This window comes from Mustela putorius, unplaced genomic scaffold (assembly GCF_011764305.1).
Source record: "Mustela putorius furo isolate JIRA1106 unplaced genomic scaffold, ASM1176430v1.1 tig00000127_pilon_pilon_pilon, whole genome shotgun sequence".
Lineage (NCBI taxonomy): Eukaryota > Metazoa > Chordata > Mammalia > Carnivora > Mustelidae > Mustela > Mustela putorius.
In genome coordinates, this window is record NW_025421288.1 from 611,013 (window position 1) to 628,352 (window position 17,340).

The 17,340-nt window shown below is 39.1% G+C and overlaps 1 protein-coding gene and 1 pseudogene across 1 annotated transcript; both read right to left on the reverse strand.

The window, feature by feature from the left end:
• Positions 1 to 4,796: 4,796 nt before the first annotated feature.
• LOC101687828 lies at positions 4,797 to 5,739 on the reverse strand (annotated as a pseudogene).
• A 6,831-nt stretch (positions 5,740 to 12,570) lies between these two features.
• Positions 12,571 to 13,512, reverse strand: LOC123388190 (olfactory receptor 4C45-like). Its single transcript, XM_045067395.1, has one exon. The coding sequence runs from the start codon at positions 13,510 to 13,512 to the stop codon at positions 12,571 to 12,573; it is 942 nt and encodes a 313-aa protein (XP_044923330.1).
• Positions 13,513 to 17,340: the final 3,828 nt, after the last annotated feature.

A 17,340-nucleotide genomic window follows, 5' to 3' on the forward strand; every position in this document is an offset into this window, starting at 1 on the left:
AGGATTAGTAATTGGTCCTGTTGGAATCTTTGCTAGAAACCTCAGCCCCTGCCTTTCATTTGCTCCTACTTGGTACCCACAAACATCACTAGAGGCCAGTTTTTAGAAATGCAGTTGAGCTTTGGTGAAACGTGTGCCTGTGGCTATAGTTTCAGATGAAATTTTGGTAAGAAAAGTAGGAAAGCTTCCCGATAGGGCTTTGCTTTTCATTTGAATGTTGTTTAGCCTGGCACAGGATAGAAGGTAGTTTTAGGCAGGTCAGAGTTAGGAGAATGGATTTCTCTCTGAAAACATGCCTGTTCTAAGTATATAGTTGTCTTGAGAACAAAAATGCCAGGTTTCAATGTTATGTGCCATTTTACTCTGAGAGACTGACCTTTTTACTAGTGGCTAACAATGGAGACCCAGATAGCAGAATTCTCAGTTACGGAAGATTGGGTAATTTATGAGCCATAGATCCATCAACTTCTTCTGGTGTGTGTATCTTGATGACAGGTCCTCATGATGTGTTCATGGGAATATAGCTTTTCTCTCTATCCTCCAAGAAATCATTGAGGACATGTAAAGAGCAATGCTTCCACATGGTAGGCATTGAGAAAATCACTCCAAGGCAAACATTTTCTGTAAAGACATTCAGAGCTAGGGATGGAAACAGTATAGAAGGGAGGCTCCACTATAAACTTCTCCCTCAGTTTCTGATGTGTTGAAGAGCTGGATGAAATTTGTACAAAATCACCTTAAAAAAAAATCAATGTTTATCTTTAAAGAAACTGATATGCTCCTGAAATCCCACAGCACCAATGGAAAGAGTGCCTTCAGCACTGTCCTCAGCACTTAATAATTTTGCTCACTCACAGTCTGTTCCTCTCCCCCCTTTTTTATTGAATTGTGGGAAATATACATAATATAAAATTTACTGTTTTAACCATTTTTATTTTTAATATTTTAGATTTTATATATTTATTTTAGATAGAAAGAGTGAGAGAGAGAGCATGACCAGGGGCAGAGGGAGAGGGAGAAGCAGACTGTCTGCTGAGCAGGGAGCAAGGTAGGGGGTTTGATCCCTGGATGACCTGAGCTGAAGGCAGACACATAACCCACTGAGACTCCCAGGCACCTGTAACCATTTTCAACAGTCCAGTTCAGTGTCATGAATTACACTTACATTGTGTGCAAACATCACCACCAACCATCACCAGAATTTTTCATCTTTTCATTAAAAAATCCATATCCTTTAAACAATCACTGCTAATTTCTTCCTTACCCATCCTCAGAAAACACTGTTGTTTGCTTTTGGTTCTGGTTCTTTTCTCAGTTAGGAAAGCTAATGCCCCCAAAGGAACTATGGACTCTGGGTGATGATGCATCAGGGCAGGTCTGATGAGAACAAATGATTTTGCAGTGTTTCTTCTATGACTGGCTTATTTTGCTTAGAGTAATGCCCTCAAGTTTCATCCTTGTGGTCACAAATGACAGGGTTTCCATCCTGTTTAAGGCTGAAAAGTATACCATGTCTGTATATATTCCATTACTTGTTTCAAAGCTTTGTGGCCATTGATGGACACTGAGGTTGTTTCCCCATCTTAGCTACTGTGCATAATGCTGAAATGAGCAATAGGAGTGCAAAGAATTCCTTGAGATCCTGATTTCAGTAGTTCTCGATAAATACCCAGGTGTGGGATTGTTGGATCATATGGTATTTTATTTTTTTTCATTTATTTATTTTCAACATAACAGTATCATTTTTTTTTTTCACCATACCCAGTGCTCCATGCAATTCGTGCCCTCTATAATACCCACCACCTGGTACCCCCGCCCTCCCACACCCCGCCCCTTCAAAACCCTCGGATTGTTTTTCAGAGTCCATAGTCTCTCATGATTCACCTCCCCTTCCAATTTACCCCAACCCCCTTCTCTCTAACTCCCCATGTTCTCCATGCTTTTTGTTATGCTCCACAAATAAGTGAAACCATATGATAATTGACTCTCTCTGCTTGACTTATTTCACTCAGCATAATCTCTTCCAGTCCCATCCATGTTGCTACAAAAGTTGGGTATTCATCCTTTCTGATGGAGGCATAATACTCCATAGTGTATAGGCACCACATCTTCCTAATCCATTCATCCGTTGAAGGGCATCTTGGTTCTTTCCACAGTTTGGCAACCGTGGCCATTGTTGCTATAAAAACATTGGCGTACAGATGGCCCTTCTTTTCACTATATCTGTATCTTTGGGGTAAATACCCAGGAGTGCAATGGCAGGGTCATAGGGAAGTTTTATTTTTAATTTCTTGAGGAATCTCCACACTGTTCTCCAAAGAGGCTGCACCAACTTGCATTCCCACCAACAGTGTAAGAGGGTTCCCCTTTCTCCACATCCTCTCCAACACATGTTGTTTCCTGTCTTGCTAATTTTAATTTTTTGGAGAACCTTCATCCCTTTTTCAATAATGACTATATGAATTTACATTCTTACCATTGGTGAACAAGGGTTCTTTTTCTTCACATCCTTACTAATACTTGTTATGCTTTGTCTTTTTGTTACTAGCCATTTTAACAGATATGAAATAATACATCATTGTGGTTTTGAAGTGTATTTCACTGATGATTAGTAATGTTGAGCATCTTTTCATTTGCTTGTTGGCCATTTTTATATATCTATATATATGTAAGAAGATAGATAGATAGATAGATAGATAGATAGATATAGTGGGAATGTCTATTTGAGTCTGTGGCCTTTTTAAAAATTGGGCTATCTTGGGGCACCTGGGTGGCTCAGTGGGTTAAGCCTCTGCCTTCGGCTCAGGTCAAGATCTCAGGGTTCTGGGATAGAGCCTCGCATTGGGCTCTCTGCTCAGCGGGAAGCCTGCTTTCTTCTCACTCTCTCTGTCTGCCCCTCTGTCTACTTGTGATCCCTCTCTCTCTGTCAAATAATAATTAAAAAAAAAAAAGAGTCTGTTTGTTTATTTGGCAAAACATTTATTTTTAAAAGGCTGTCATAGAGAGTAAGGTCTAACCAGATCTACAGTTCTGAGAACATGAGATATGTCAGCATCACATGATATTCAATCCCTGATTGTGAAATCACCCTCTGAAGACAAGTTTCTGAGTTCTTCTTCAGGAATCCCAAGCTCTGTACAGAGATAGGTCTGTGGGTCTCTGGCACTGGAGTGGCTCTCCCTTTTCCTCTTTTAGAGCAGCAGAAGGGGATCCAACATCAGTGAGAACTTTTGAAATGAGTTCTGCTCAGACACGTCACATTTGCTCCAGTCAGCTCCCTCTCATTTGTTACTGCAGAGATGTGTTTAAGGGCATTTGTGTCCCAGACTGGGGAGTTGGTGGGGCCTAGCTTTTAGTGTCCAGAGATCTGCTCATAGGTCCCATTAGATTCCTTGCTGAGATAGTAACTCTCTGCTCTGCTGTCCCTACTCATATCCAGATGCCTTTTATGACTTATTATAAAGTGAAGTGAGTATGGCACAGATGTTTGGTCCTCCTGTGATCATGGTTAGTGAATGGTGGTTGGTAGTGGTGTTCTTGGGCTCCTCTTGTCAGCTACCATTGACCCTGGCTTACTTTATGTGCTGGTGACATCTCTGAAGGCTGAAACCATGTCTGAGCGATTTCACTAATTTTTAGCTGATTCGTTTCTTTGAATCTAAATCATTTAATTCCCACAACTTGAGAGAGTATGCAATGCTATTTCCATTGTATAGATTAAAAAAAAATTAGTAGAGACATGAAGCAAAAGCTTACATTAAAAGGTTAATTGACGCCAGAAAGAAGATGAGAAATCAAGCCTATTTGATCCAAAGTTCTTATTCTCTGACTTCAAAGCATCTGACTGTTTCTGAATCTCTGTCCTAGAATTTTAACGTACCTGTTATGAATTCTTTTCTGTAATCCAGACCTGTGGTCATTGTTCATTTGTGACACAGACTTGTTCCTACATCACTGGTAATTTCCTGCCCCAGCTGTTCAGACTCTGCCCTTGTCCATGTCTAAAAACACATCTTTAATACACAGATATTTTCTGCCTTAACTTTATGGACTTGATCACTTCTATCTCTTTTGCATCAGTCAGTTCTGCTACTAATATTTCTGTAGACATTTGCATACTACAGGAAGTGGAGGTAATGTAATTTTTAAAAAGTACCTTTGTGTGTAACTGTGCTTTCCTTGGGCTTGTGGGAAGTAAAGAGTTTTTATTACTGTGTGGTGCAGGAACATCTGTAAGTCTCTAAAATTTAGGAAGATAAGAAAAAATATGTTTTGGATGAAAGTACTTCTTGAAGACTCCCTGGTGTTCTATATGTTTTTGCATATATAGTTTTACTCTTTTGAAATAAAACTTCATTATAGTTGTAGTGTGGGGTTAAACAGTGCTCAGGAATACCACTGCTTACTTGTTTCAACCCACAGTCAGGAAAACATTATGACTTCTGTGGCTCCTTGCTATTTGTCCTCATGAGTCCTTCCCCTCCATAAAAAATATTAAAATTACATTTTATGACAGCATTGGTATAAAGATGACTATACTGCAAGTTGGATTTGCATTACATCCATTTCTCCCCTTATTTTAAAAGAAATTAACCATTTGCAAGGCTCCTAAAATTATTGTGGGCTCTAGGCACCATGCTTACTTTGCCTTAATGGGTATGTTTCTCCTGCCCACAATACATATACTTCTGAAGAAAAGCGATCAAGACAGGATAATTGGCTGTCCCACGTTTAATCAACTAAGAAGGGGAATAAATCTCTGTAAAACTTTCCCTAGATATTTTTATGTACATAGTCTAATCCCAAGTTTCATTATCACCAATTTTTATTATTTGCCCCCAGAGATTCTTCATGACATTTTTCACTTCTGCATTTCTGAGGGTGTAGATTAAAGGGTTCAACATGGGAGTTACTATGGTGTAAAACACAGCCACAGCTTTGTCAGAGGGAAAGGAGGTCATGGGTCTCAGGTACATGAATAAACAAGGTACAAAGAATAAGATGACAACAGTGACATGAGAAGCACAGGTAGACAGGGCTTTGTGATGTCCTTTAGAGCTTTTAGTTCTCAGGGAGCAGAGGATGACAATGTAAGAAGCAACCAGCATAGAAAAAATGAGCAGACATAGTGATGCACTGTTGGCAGCAATCATGGGCCCCAAAGTGTGAGTGTCTGTACAGACTAGTTCCAAGAGAGGTATTAAATCACACACAAAAATGGTCAATGGCATTGGGGCCACAGAATGGCAACTGGACCATGAGCAATACCTGGATACTTCCATGCAAAAAGCTTAAAATCATAGCCATTACCACCAAGAAAGAACAGACAGGTCGGCTCATGATGGTCATGTAATGCAAGGGCCTACAGATGGCTACATAGCGGTCATAGGCCATGATAGCTAATAGGATGATCTCTGCTCCAGCAAAGAAATGTTCAGCAAAGAGCTGAGTCATGCAGCCATTGAAGGATATGGTGTTCTTGCCAGAGATCAAGTCAAAGATCATTTTGGGTGCTATGGACGAAGAGTAGAAAGCATCTAAAATGGACAAGTAGGACAGAAAAAAGTACATGGGAGATCCCAGTGCTGGGCTGATGAAGATGGTGACGGAGATGAGGAGGTTACCTGCCATTGTGATCAAGTAGGTGATTAAAAACACAGCAAATAAGAATTTCTTCAGTTCTGGGTTCGGAGTCAGGCCCAGCAGAATGAATTCTGTTACATTGCTTGTCTTTCCCATGGATTCAGCTTGGGTCATGAGCTTATGGTCTATCTGGAAAGATCAGAGAATTTCTTAGTAGCATTTTGAATTCAACACTGAAATTTTCCATCACCTCTTCCATCACCTCCATCACTATCCATTCAACTGTGAAATCTTCCATCACGACTAAAAAGGGTGTGACTAAAGAGGAAGCCACACTTTCCAGTTTCAACCACTTTGGAGATATTTGTAAAAAAAGAACAGAAAGACACTAAATTTCTCATTCATATAAACTGAATAGCGACAGTATGTTACAAGCACCAGAAAAGGGTGCCTGGGTGGCTCAGTGGGTTAAAGTGTTTGCCTTTGGATGAGGCCCTGATCCCAGGGTCCTGGGATTGAGTCCAGGTTCAGGCTCTCTGTTCAGGGGGAGTCTGCTTCTCCCTTCTCAGGGGGGACCTCTACTTCTCGCTCTCCTTATGCCTCTGCTCCTCTGTCTGTTGTGTGTGCTCTCTCATCAATCAGTCAGTCTTTAAATAAAAATAATACTGCTCCGGAATAGATCTATAATCCTAGTCACATTTTACAAATGGAATTAAACAATGAGTCATGAAGTTTCCTCAAATCTCCTATTGTTGAGACAGAAATGGTATCTAAGATAATACAAGCTTTTCCTTTGACATAGTTTAATCATTTATGATGAACTTGAAGACTTCATTGCTAATTAGTGGAAAAATTGAATATATACAATAATTCATTCTATTATTGACTGATCTCCCCATGTATTTTCCATAGTGAGTCCTTGTTATAAATCATTATAGGACATTTTAATCCTTCTCCCCCTCTTTTTCTCCTTTTCTTATCCATGCTAACATATTTTTTCCTCTAATGTTTATGGAACATTATGAAACATCATGATCTTTCATCTTCAATAAAGGTGAGGAAACTATCATTTTTTTTCTCAGAAAGCTATGTCTCTTTGTTTTTTCTCTATCCATGACTGCTACTATAGGTGGGAACTAAGTGATTCATCATCCTTCGTAGGTTTAATCCACAAATGCTGACTTCAGCATGGCAAAATGGAAGTCATGAAAAGGGGGAACAATTTCAAATAAACATATAGAAATGTACTGAGGCAATCCACTTCTACATATATGTTAGCCACAATGTTAGATAAGTGACCTTAGTAGTCCTCAAGAACATCTTGTGTAGCAGCATTACAGATCACATTTTCTACTGCTATTTTAATGTCATTGTGTTCAAATTCATTTTTAGAGAAAAGATTACCTTCAGTTCACAGCATCTAGCTACAAAAACTACTTATGAAAATAATTTGGATAAATTAAGTTAATCTGCTTAAAATTTGTGGAAAAAGATGGAGTTACTACTGACCTGGATCTAGTTGGTTGTGGGTTCCACTGTTTTTGGATTGTACCCAGTGATGCTTTCTTCTCCTGAGGGCATAGCACCACAGCTGCAAATATACTCTGTCAACTAACAAGAGCATCACCGGAATTCTCTCTCAGACAACTGTCCGAGTCCTGGTCATTTTAGTTTACTTTGGTTCTATTATCACTCTGAACTTACCCAGAAACGAGCTGCTTTATTTAGGAAACTTCAATACTCTAGGATTTAATTTCTACTCACTTGCATGGCCTTTGATGAAAAATATAGACACATCTGTAAAATACACATATTTTTCAGATCTCAAAACTGTATTTAATCCAAAGTAAAAATATTGGGAAAAAGGAAAAACTTTAAGTCAGAATAAGCTAGCATATTGTACTATAAAATATGTAAGTGCATCAGATCCACTTGATTGGGTAGATATATTTTTAAATCCTGCCGAATTTATGTTTCCCAAAGTCCATGAGCAGTGTAGAGAGAATTCTTTTTCATTCCTCCTTTTAACCCCTTAAGCTTGGGTGCAGTGTCTCACATATGAATCTTAAGCTTGTTGGTATATACTCTGCCTCTGTCATTTAGTTAAGTGTACTGTAATTCTTTCTTCATAGACTCTAGACAAATATTTAAATAGACTTTGACAAAGCACCTGCACTTTGGTAATGCATTGACCTCTCAAGTCCTCAGAGGATTAGTAATTGGTCCTGTTGGAATCTTTGCTAGAAACCTCAGCCCCTGCCTTTCATTTGCTCCTACTTGGTACCCACAAACATCACTAGAGGCCAGTTTTAGAAATGCAGTTGAGCTTTGGTGAAACGTGTGCCTGTGGCTATAGTTTCAGATGAAATTTTGGTAAGAAAAGTAGGAAAGCTTCCCGATAGGGCTTTGCTTTTCATTTGAATGTTGTTTAGCCTGGCACAGGATAGAAGGTAGTTTTAGGCAGGTCAGAGTTAGGAGAATGGATTTCTCTCTGAAAACATGCCTGTTCTAAGTATATAGTTGTCTTGAGAACAAAAATGCCAGGTTTCAATGTTATGTGCCATTTTACTCTGAGAGACTGACCTTTTTTACTAGTGGCTAACAATGGAGACCCAGATAGCAGAATTCTCAGTTACGGAAGATTGGGTAATTTATGAGCCATAGATCCATCAACTTCTTCTGGTGTGTGTATCTTGATGACAGGTCCTCATGATGTGTTCATGGGAATATAGCTTTTCTCTCTATCCTCCAAGAAATCATTGAGGACATGTAAAGAGCAATGCTTCCACATGGTAGGCATTGAGAAAATCACTCCAAGGCAAACATTTTCTGTAAAGACATTCAGAGCTAGGGATGGAAACAGTATAGAAGGGAGGCTCCACTATAAACTTCTCCCTCAGTTTCTGATGTGTTGAAGAGCTGGATGAAATTTGTACAAAATCACCTTTAAAAAAAAATCAATGTTTTATCTTTAAAGAAACTGATATGCTCCTGAAATCCCACAGCACCAATGGAAAGAGTGCCTTCAGCACTGTCCTCAGCACTTAATAATTTTGCTCACTCACAGTCTGTTCCTCTCCCCCCTTTTTTATTGAATTGTGGGAAATATACATAATATAAAATTTACTGTTTTAACCATTTTTATTTTTAATATTTTAGATTTTATATATTTATTTTAGATAGAAAGAGTGAGAGAGAGAGCATGACCAGGGGCAGAGGGAGAGGGAGAAGCAGACTGTCTGCTGAGCAGGGAGCAAGGTAGGGGGTTTGATCCCTGGATGACCTGAGCTGAAGGCAGACACATAACCCACTGAGACTCCCAGGCACCTGTAACCATTTTCAACAGTCCAGTTCAGTGTCATGAATTACACTTACATTGTGTGCAAACATCACCACCAACCATCACCAGAATTTTTCATCTTTTCATTAAAAAATCCATATCCTTTAAACAATCACTGCTAATTTCTTCCTTACCCATCCTCAGAAAACACTGTTGTTTGCTTTCTGGTTCTTTTCTCAGTTAGGAAAGCTAATGCCCCCAAAGGAACTATGGACTCTGGGTGATGATGCATCAGGGCAGGTCTGATGAGAACAAATGATTTTGCAGTGTTTCTTCTATGACTGGCTTATTTTGCTTAGAGTAATGCCCTCAAGTTTCATCCTTGTGGTCACAAATGACAGGGTTTCCATCCTGTTTAAGGCTGAAAAGTATACCATGTCTGTATATATTCCATTACTTGTTTCAAAGCTTTGTGGCCATTGATGGACACTGAGGTTGTTTCCCCATCTTAGCTACTGTGCATAATGCTGAAATGAGCAATAGGAGTGCAAAGAATTCCTTGAGATCCTGATTTCAGTAGTTCTCGATAAATACCCAGGTGTGGGATTGTTGGATCATATGGTATTTTATTTTTTTTCATTTATTTATTTTCAACATAACAGTATCATTTTTTTTTTTTTCACCATACCCAGTGCTCCATGCAATTCGTGCCCTCTATAATACCCACCACCTGGTACCCCGCCCTCCCACACCCCGCCCCTTCAAAACCCTCGATTTTTTTTCAGAGTCCATAGTCTCTCATGATTCACCTCCCCTTCCAATTTACCCCAACCCCCTTCTCTCTAACTCCCCATGTTCTCCATGCTTTTTGTTATGCTCCACAAATAAGTGAAACCATATGATAATTGACTCTCTCTGCTTGACTTATTTCACTCAGCATAATCTCTTCCAGTCCCATCCATGTTGCTACAAAAGTTGGGTATTCATCCTTTCTGATGGAGGCATAATACTCCATAGTGTATAGGCACCACATCTTCCTAATCCATTCATCCGTTGAAGGGCATCTTGGTTCTTTCCACAGTTTGGCAACCGTGGCCATTGTTGCTATAAACATTGGCGTACAGATGGCCCTTCTTTTCACTATATCTGTATCTTTGGGGTAAATACCCAGGAGTGCAATGGCAGGGTCATAGGGAAGTTTTATTTTTTAATTTCTTGAGGAATCTCCACACTGTTCTCCAAAGAGGCTGCACCAACTTGCATTCCCACCAACAGTGTAAGAGGGTTCCCCTTTCTCCACATCCTCTCCAACACATGTTGTTTCCTGTCTTGCTAATTTTAATTTTTTGGAGAACCTTCATCCCTTTCTCAATAATGACTATATGAATTTACATTCTTACCATTGGTGAACAAGGGTTCTTTTTTTCTTCACATCCTTACTAATACTTGTTATGCTTTGTCTTTTTGTTACTAGCCATTTTAACAGATATGAAATAATACATCATTGTGGTTTTGAAGTGTATTTCACTGATGATTAGTAATGTTGAGCATCTTTTCATTTGCTTGTTGGCCATTTATATATCTATATATATGTAAAGATAGATAGATAGATAGATAGATAGATAGATATAGTGGGAATGTCTATTTGAGTCTGTGGCCTTTTTAAAAATTGGGCTATCTTGGGGCACCTGGGTGGCTCAGTGGGTTAAGCCTCTGCCTTCGGCTCAGGTCAAGATCTCAGGGTTCTGGGATAGAGCCTCGCATTGGGCTCTCTGCTCAGCGGGAAGCCTGCTTTCTTCTCACTCTCTCTGTCTGCCCCTCTGTCTACTTGTGATCCCTCTCTCTCTGTCAAATAATTAAAAAAAAAAAAAGAGTCTGTTTGTTTATTTGGCAAAACATTTATTTTTAAAAGGCTGTCATAGAGAGTAAGGTCTAACCAGATCTACAGTTCTGAGAACATGAGATATGTCAGCATCACATGATATTCAATCCCTGATTGTGAAATCACCCTCTGAAGACAAGTTTCTGAGTTCTTCTTCAGGAATCCCAAGCTCTGTACAGAGATAGGTCTGTGGGTCTCTGGCACTGGAGTGGCTCTCCCTTTTCCTCTTTTAGAGCAGCAGAAGGGGATCCAACATCAGTGAGAACTTTTGAAATGAGTTCTGCTCAGACACGTCACATTTGCTCCAGTCAGCTCCCTCTCATTTGTTACTGCAGAGATGTTTAAGGGCATTTGTGTCCCAGACTGGGGAGTTGGTGGGGCCTAGCTTTTAGTGTCCAGAGATCTGCTCATAGGTCCCATTAGATTCCTTGCTGAGATAGTAACTCTCTGCTCTGCTGTCCCTACTCATATCCAGATGCCTTTTATGACTTATTATAAAGTGAAGTGAGTATGGCACAGATGTTTGGTCCTCCTGTGATCATGGTTAGTGAATGGTGGTTGGTAGTGGTGTTCTTGGGCTCCTCTTGTCAGCTACCATTGACCCTGGCTTACTTTATGTGCTGGTGACATCTCTGAAGGCTGAAACCATGTCTGAGCGATTTCACTAATTTTTAGCTGATTCGTTTCTTTGAATCTAAATCATTTAATTCCCACAACTTGAGAGAGTATGCAATGCTATTTCCATTGTATAGATTAAAAAAAATTAGTAGAGACATGAAGCAAAAGCTTACATTAAAAGGTTAATTGACGCCAGAAAGAAGATGAGAAATCAAGCCTATTTGATCCAAAGTTCTTATTCTCTGACTTCAAAGCATCTGACTGTTTCTGAATCTGTCCTAGAATTTTAACGTACCTGTTATGAATTCTTTTCTGTAATCCAGACCTGTGGTCATTGTTCATTTGTGACACAGACTTGTTCCTACATCACTGGTAATTTCCTGCCCCAGCTGTTCAGACTCTGCCCTTGTCCATGTCTAAAACACATCTTTAATACACAGATATTTTCTGCCTTAACTTTATGGACTTGATCACTTCTATCTCTTTTGCATCAGTCAGTTCTGCTACTAATATTTCTGTAGACATTTGCATACTACAGGAAGTGGAGGTAATGTAATTTTTAAAAAGTACCTTTGTGTGTAACTGTGCTTTCCTTGGGCTTGTGGGAAGTAAAGAGTTTTTATTACTGTGGTGCAGGAACATCTGTAAGTCTCTAAAATTTAGGAAGATAAGAAAAAATATGTTTGGATGAAAGTACTTCTTGAAGACTCCCTGGTGTTCTATATGTTTTTGCATATATAGTTTTACTCTTTTGAAATAAAACTTCATTATAGTTGTAGTGTGGGGTTAAACAGTGCTCAGGAATACCACTGCTTACTTGTTTCAACCCACAGTCAGGAAAACATTATGACTTCTGTGGCTCCTTGCTATTTGTCCTCATGAGTCCTTCCCCTCCATAAAAAATATTAAAATTACATTTTATGACAGCATTGGTATAAAGATGACTATACTGCAAGTTGGATTTGCATTACATCCATTTCTCCCCTTATTTTAAAAGAAATTAACCATTTGCAAGGCTCCTAAAATTATTGTGGGCTCTAGGCACCATGCTTACTTTGCCTTAATGGGTATGTTTCTCCTGCCCACAATACATATACTTCTGAAGAAAAGCGATCAAGACAGGATAATTGGCTGTCCCACGTTTAATCAACTAAGAAGGGGAATAAATCTCTGTAAAACTTTCCCTAGATATTTTTATGTACATAGTCTAATCCCAAGTTTCATTATCACCAATTTTTATTATTTGCCCCCAGAGATTCTTCATGACATTTTTCACTTCTGCATTTCTGAGGGTGTAGATTAAAGGGTTCAACATGGGAGTTACTATGGTGTAAAACACAGCCACAGCTTTGTCAGAGGGAAAGGAGGTCATGGGTCTCAGGTACATGAATAAACAAGGTACAAAGAATAAGATGACAACAGTGACATGAGAAGCACAGGTAGACAGGGCTTTGTGATGTCCTTTAGAGCTTTTAGTTCTCAGGGAGCAGAGGATGACAATGTAAGAAGCAACCAGCATAGAAAAAATGAGCAGACATAGTGATGCACTGTTGGCAGCAATCATGGGCCCCAAAGTGTGAGTGTCTGTACAGACTAGTTCCAAGAGAGGTATTAAATCACACATAAAATGGTCAATGGCATTGGGGCCACAGAATGGCAACTGGACCATGAGCAATACCTGGATACTTCCATGCAAAAAGCTTAAAATCATAGCCATTACCACCAAGAAAGAACAGACAGGTCGGCTCATGATGGTCATGTAATGCAAGGGCCTACAGATGGCTACATAGCGGTCATAGGCCATGATAGCTAATAGGATGATCTCTGCTCCAGCAAAGAAATGTTCAGCAAAGAGCTGAGTCATGCAGCCATTGAAGGATATGGTGTTCTTGCCAGAGATCAAGTCAAAGATCATTTTGGGTGCTATGGACGAAGAGTAGAAAGCATCTAAAATGGACAAGTAGGACAGAAAAAAGTACATGGGAGATCCCAGTGCTGGGCTGATGAAGATGGTGACGGAGATGAGGAGGTTACCTGCCATTGTGATCAAGTAGGTGATTAAAAACACAGCAAATAAGAATTTCTTCAGTTCTGGGTTCGGAGTCAGGCCCAGCAGAATGAATTCTGTTACATTGCTTGTCTTTCCCATGGATTCAGCTTGGGTCATGAGCTTATGGTCTATCTGGGAAAGATCAGAGAATTTCTTAGTAGCATTTTGAATTCAACACTGAAATTTTCCATCACCTCTTCCATCACCTCCATCACTATCCATTCAACTGTGAAATCTTCCATCACGACTAAAAAGGTGTGACTAAAGAGGAAGCCACACTTTCCAGTTTCAACCACTTTGGAGATATTTGTAAAAAAAGAACAGAAAGACACTAAATTTCTCATTCATATAAACTGAATAGCGACAGTATGTTACAAGCACCAGAAAAGGGTGCCTGGGTGGCTCAGTGGGTTAAAGTGTTTGCCTTTGGATGAGGCCCTGATCCCAGGGTCCTGGGATTGAGTCCAGGTTCAGGCTCTCTGTTCAGGGGGAGTCTGCTTCTCCCTTCTCAGGGGGACCTCTACTTCTCGCTCTCCTTATGCCTCTGCTCCTCTGTCTGTTGTGTGTGCTCTCTCATCAATCAGTCAGTCTTTAAATAAAAATAATACTGCTCCGGAATAGATCTATAATCCTAGTCACATTTTACAAATGGAATTAAATGAGTCATGAAGTTTCCTCAAATCTCCTATTGTTGAGACAGAAATGGTATCTAAGATAATACAAGCTTTTCCTTTGACATAGTTTAATCATTTATGATGAACTTGAAGACTTCATTGCTAATTAGTGGAAAAATTGAATATATACAATAATTCATTCTATTATTGACTGATCTCCCCATGTATTTTCCATAGTGAGTCCTTGTTATAAATCATTATAGGACATTTTAATCCTTCTCCCCCTCTTTTTCTCCTTTTCTTATCCATGCTAACATATTTTTTCCTCTAATGTTTATGGAACATTATGAAACATCATGATCTTTCATCTTCAATAAAGGTGAGGAAACTATCATTTTTTTTCTCAGAAAGCTATGTCTCTTTGTTTTTTCTCTATCCATGACTGCTACTATAGGTGGGAACTAAGTGATTCATCATCCTTCGTAGGTTTAATCCACAAATGCTGACTTCAGCATGGCAAAATGGAAGTCATGAAAAGGGGGAACAATTTCAAATAAACATATAGAAATGTACTGAGGCAATCCACTTCTACATATATGTTAGCCACAATGTTAGATAAGTGACCTTAGTAGTCCTCAAGAACATCTTGTGTAGCAGCATTACAGATCACATTTTCTACTGCTATTTTAATGTCATTGTGTTCAAATTCATTTTTAGAGAAAAGATTACCTTCAGTTCACAGCATCTAGCTACAAAAACTACTATGAAAATAATTTGGATAAATTAAGTTAATCTGCTTAAAATTTGTGGAAAAAGATGGAGTTACTACTGACCTGGATCTAGTTGGTTGTGGGTTCCACTGTTTTTGGATTGTACCCAGTGATGCTTTCTTCTCCTGAGGGCATAGCACCACAGCTGCAAATATACTCTGTCAACTAACAAGAGCATCACCGGAATTCTCTCTCAGACAACTGTCCGAGTCCTGGTCATTTTAGTTTACTTTGGTTCTATTATCACTCTGAACTTACCCAGAAACGAGCTGCTTTATTTAGGAAACTTCAATACTCTAGGATTTAATTTCTACTCACTTGCATGGCCTTTGATGAAAATATAGACACATCTGTAAAATACACATATTTTTCAGATCTCAAAACTGTATTTAATCCAAAGTAAAAATATTGGGAAAAAGGAAAAACTTTAAGTCAGAATAAGCTAGCATATTGTACTATAAAATATGTAAGTGCATCAGATCCACTTGATTGGGGTAGATATATTTTTAAATCCTGCCGAATTTATGTTTCCCAAAGTCCATGAGCAGTGTAGAGAGAATTCTTTTTCATTCCTCCTTTTAACCCCTTAAGCTTGGGTGCAGTGTCTCACATATGAATCTTAAGCTTGTTGGTATATACTCTGCCTCTGTCATTTAGTTAAGTGTACTGTAATTCTTTCTTCATAGACTCTAGACAAATATTTAAATAGACTTTGACAAAGCACCTGCACTTTGGTAATGCATTGACCTCTCAAGTCCTCAGAGGATTAGTAATTGGTCCTGTTGGAATCTTTGCTAGAAACCTCAGCCCCTGCCTTTCATTTGCTCCTACTTGGTACCCACAAACATCACTAGAGGCCAGTTTTAGAAATGCAGTTGAGCTTTGGTGAAACGTGTGCCTGTGGCTATAGTTTCAGATGAAATTTTGGTAAGAAAAGTAGGAAAGCTTCCCGATAGGGCTTTGCTTTTCATTTGAATGTTGTTTAGCCTGGCACAGGATAGAAGGTAGTTTTAGGCAGGTCAGAGTTAGGAGAATGGATTTCTCTCTGAAAACATGCCTGTTCTAAGTATATAGTTGTCTTGAGAACAAAAATGCCAGGTTTCAATGTTATGTGCCATTTTACTCTGAGAGACTGACCTTTTTACTAGTGGCTAACAATGGAGACCCAGATAGCAGAATTCTCAGTTACGGAAGATTGGGTAATTTATGAGCCATAGATCCATCAACTTCTTCTGGTGTGTGTATCTTGATGACAGGTCCTCATGATGTGTTCATGGGAATATAGCTTTTCTCTCTATCCTCCAAGAAATCATTGAGGACATGTAAAGAGCAATGCTTCCACATGGTAGGCATTGAGAAAATCACTCCAAGGCAAACATTTTCTGTAAAGACATTCAGAGCTAGGGATGGAAACAGTATAGAAGGGAGGCTCCACTATAAACTTCTCCCTCAGTTTCTGATGTGTTGAAGAGCTGGATGAAATTTGTACAAAATCACCTTAAAAAAAATCAATGTTTATCTTTAAAGAAACTGATATGCTCCTGAAATCCCACAGCACCAATGGAAAGAGTGCCTTCAGCACTGTCCTCAGCACTTAATAATTTTGCTCACTCACAGTCTGTTCCTCTCCCCCCTTTTTTATTGAATTGTGGGAAATATACATAATATAAAATTTACTGTTTTAACCATTTTTATTTTTAATATTTTAGATTTTATATATTTATTTTAGATAGAAAGAGTGAGAGAGAGAGCATGACCAGGGGCAGAGGGAGAGGGAGAAGCAGACTGTCTGCTGAGCAGGGAGCAAGGTAGGGGGTTTGATCCCTGGATGACCTGAGCTGAAGGCAGACACATAACCCACTGAGACTCCCAGGCACCTGTAACCATTTTCAACAGTCCAGTTCAGTGTCATGAATTACACTTACATTGTGTGCAAACATCACCACCAACCATCACCAGAATTTTTCATCTTTTCATTAAAAAATCCATATCCTTTAAACAATCACTGCTAATTTCTTCCTTACCCATCCTCAGAAAACACTGTTGTTTGCTTTCTGGTTCTTTTCTCAGTTAGGAAAGCTAATGCCCCCAAAGGAACTATGGACTCTGGGTGATGATGCATCAGGGCAGGTCTGATGAGAACAAATGATTTTGCAGTGTTTCTTCTATGACTGGCTTATTTTGCTTAGAGTAATGCCCTCAAGTTTCATCCTTGTGGTCACAAATGACAGGGTTTCCATCCTGTTTAAGGCTGAAAAGTATACCATGTCTGTATATATTCCATTACTTGTTTCAAAGCTTTGTGGCCATTGATGGACACTGAGGTTGTTTCCCCATCTTAGCTACTGTGCATAATGCTGAAATGAGCAATAGGAGTGCAAAGAATTCCTTGAGATCCTGATTTCAGTAGTTCTCGATAAATACCCAGGTGTGGGATTGTTGGATCATATGGTATTTTATTTTTTTTCATTTATTTATTTTCAACATAACAGTATCATTTTTTTTTTCACCATACCCAGTGCTCCATGCAATTCGTGCCCTCT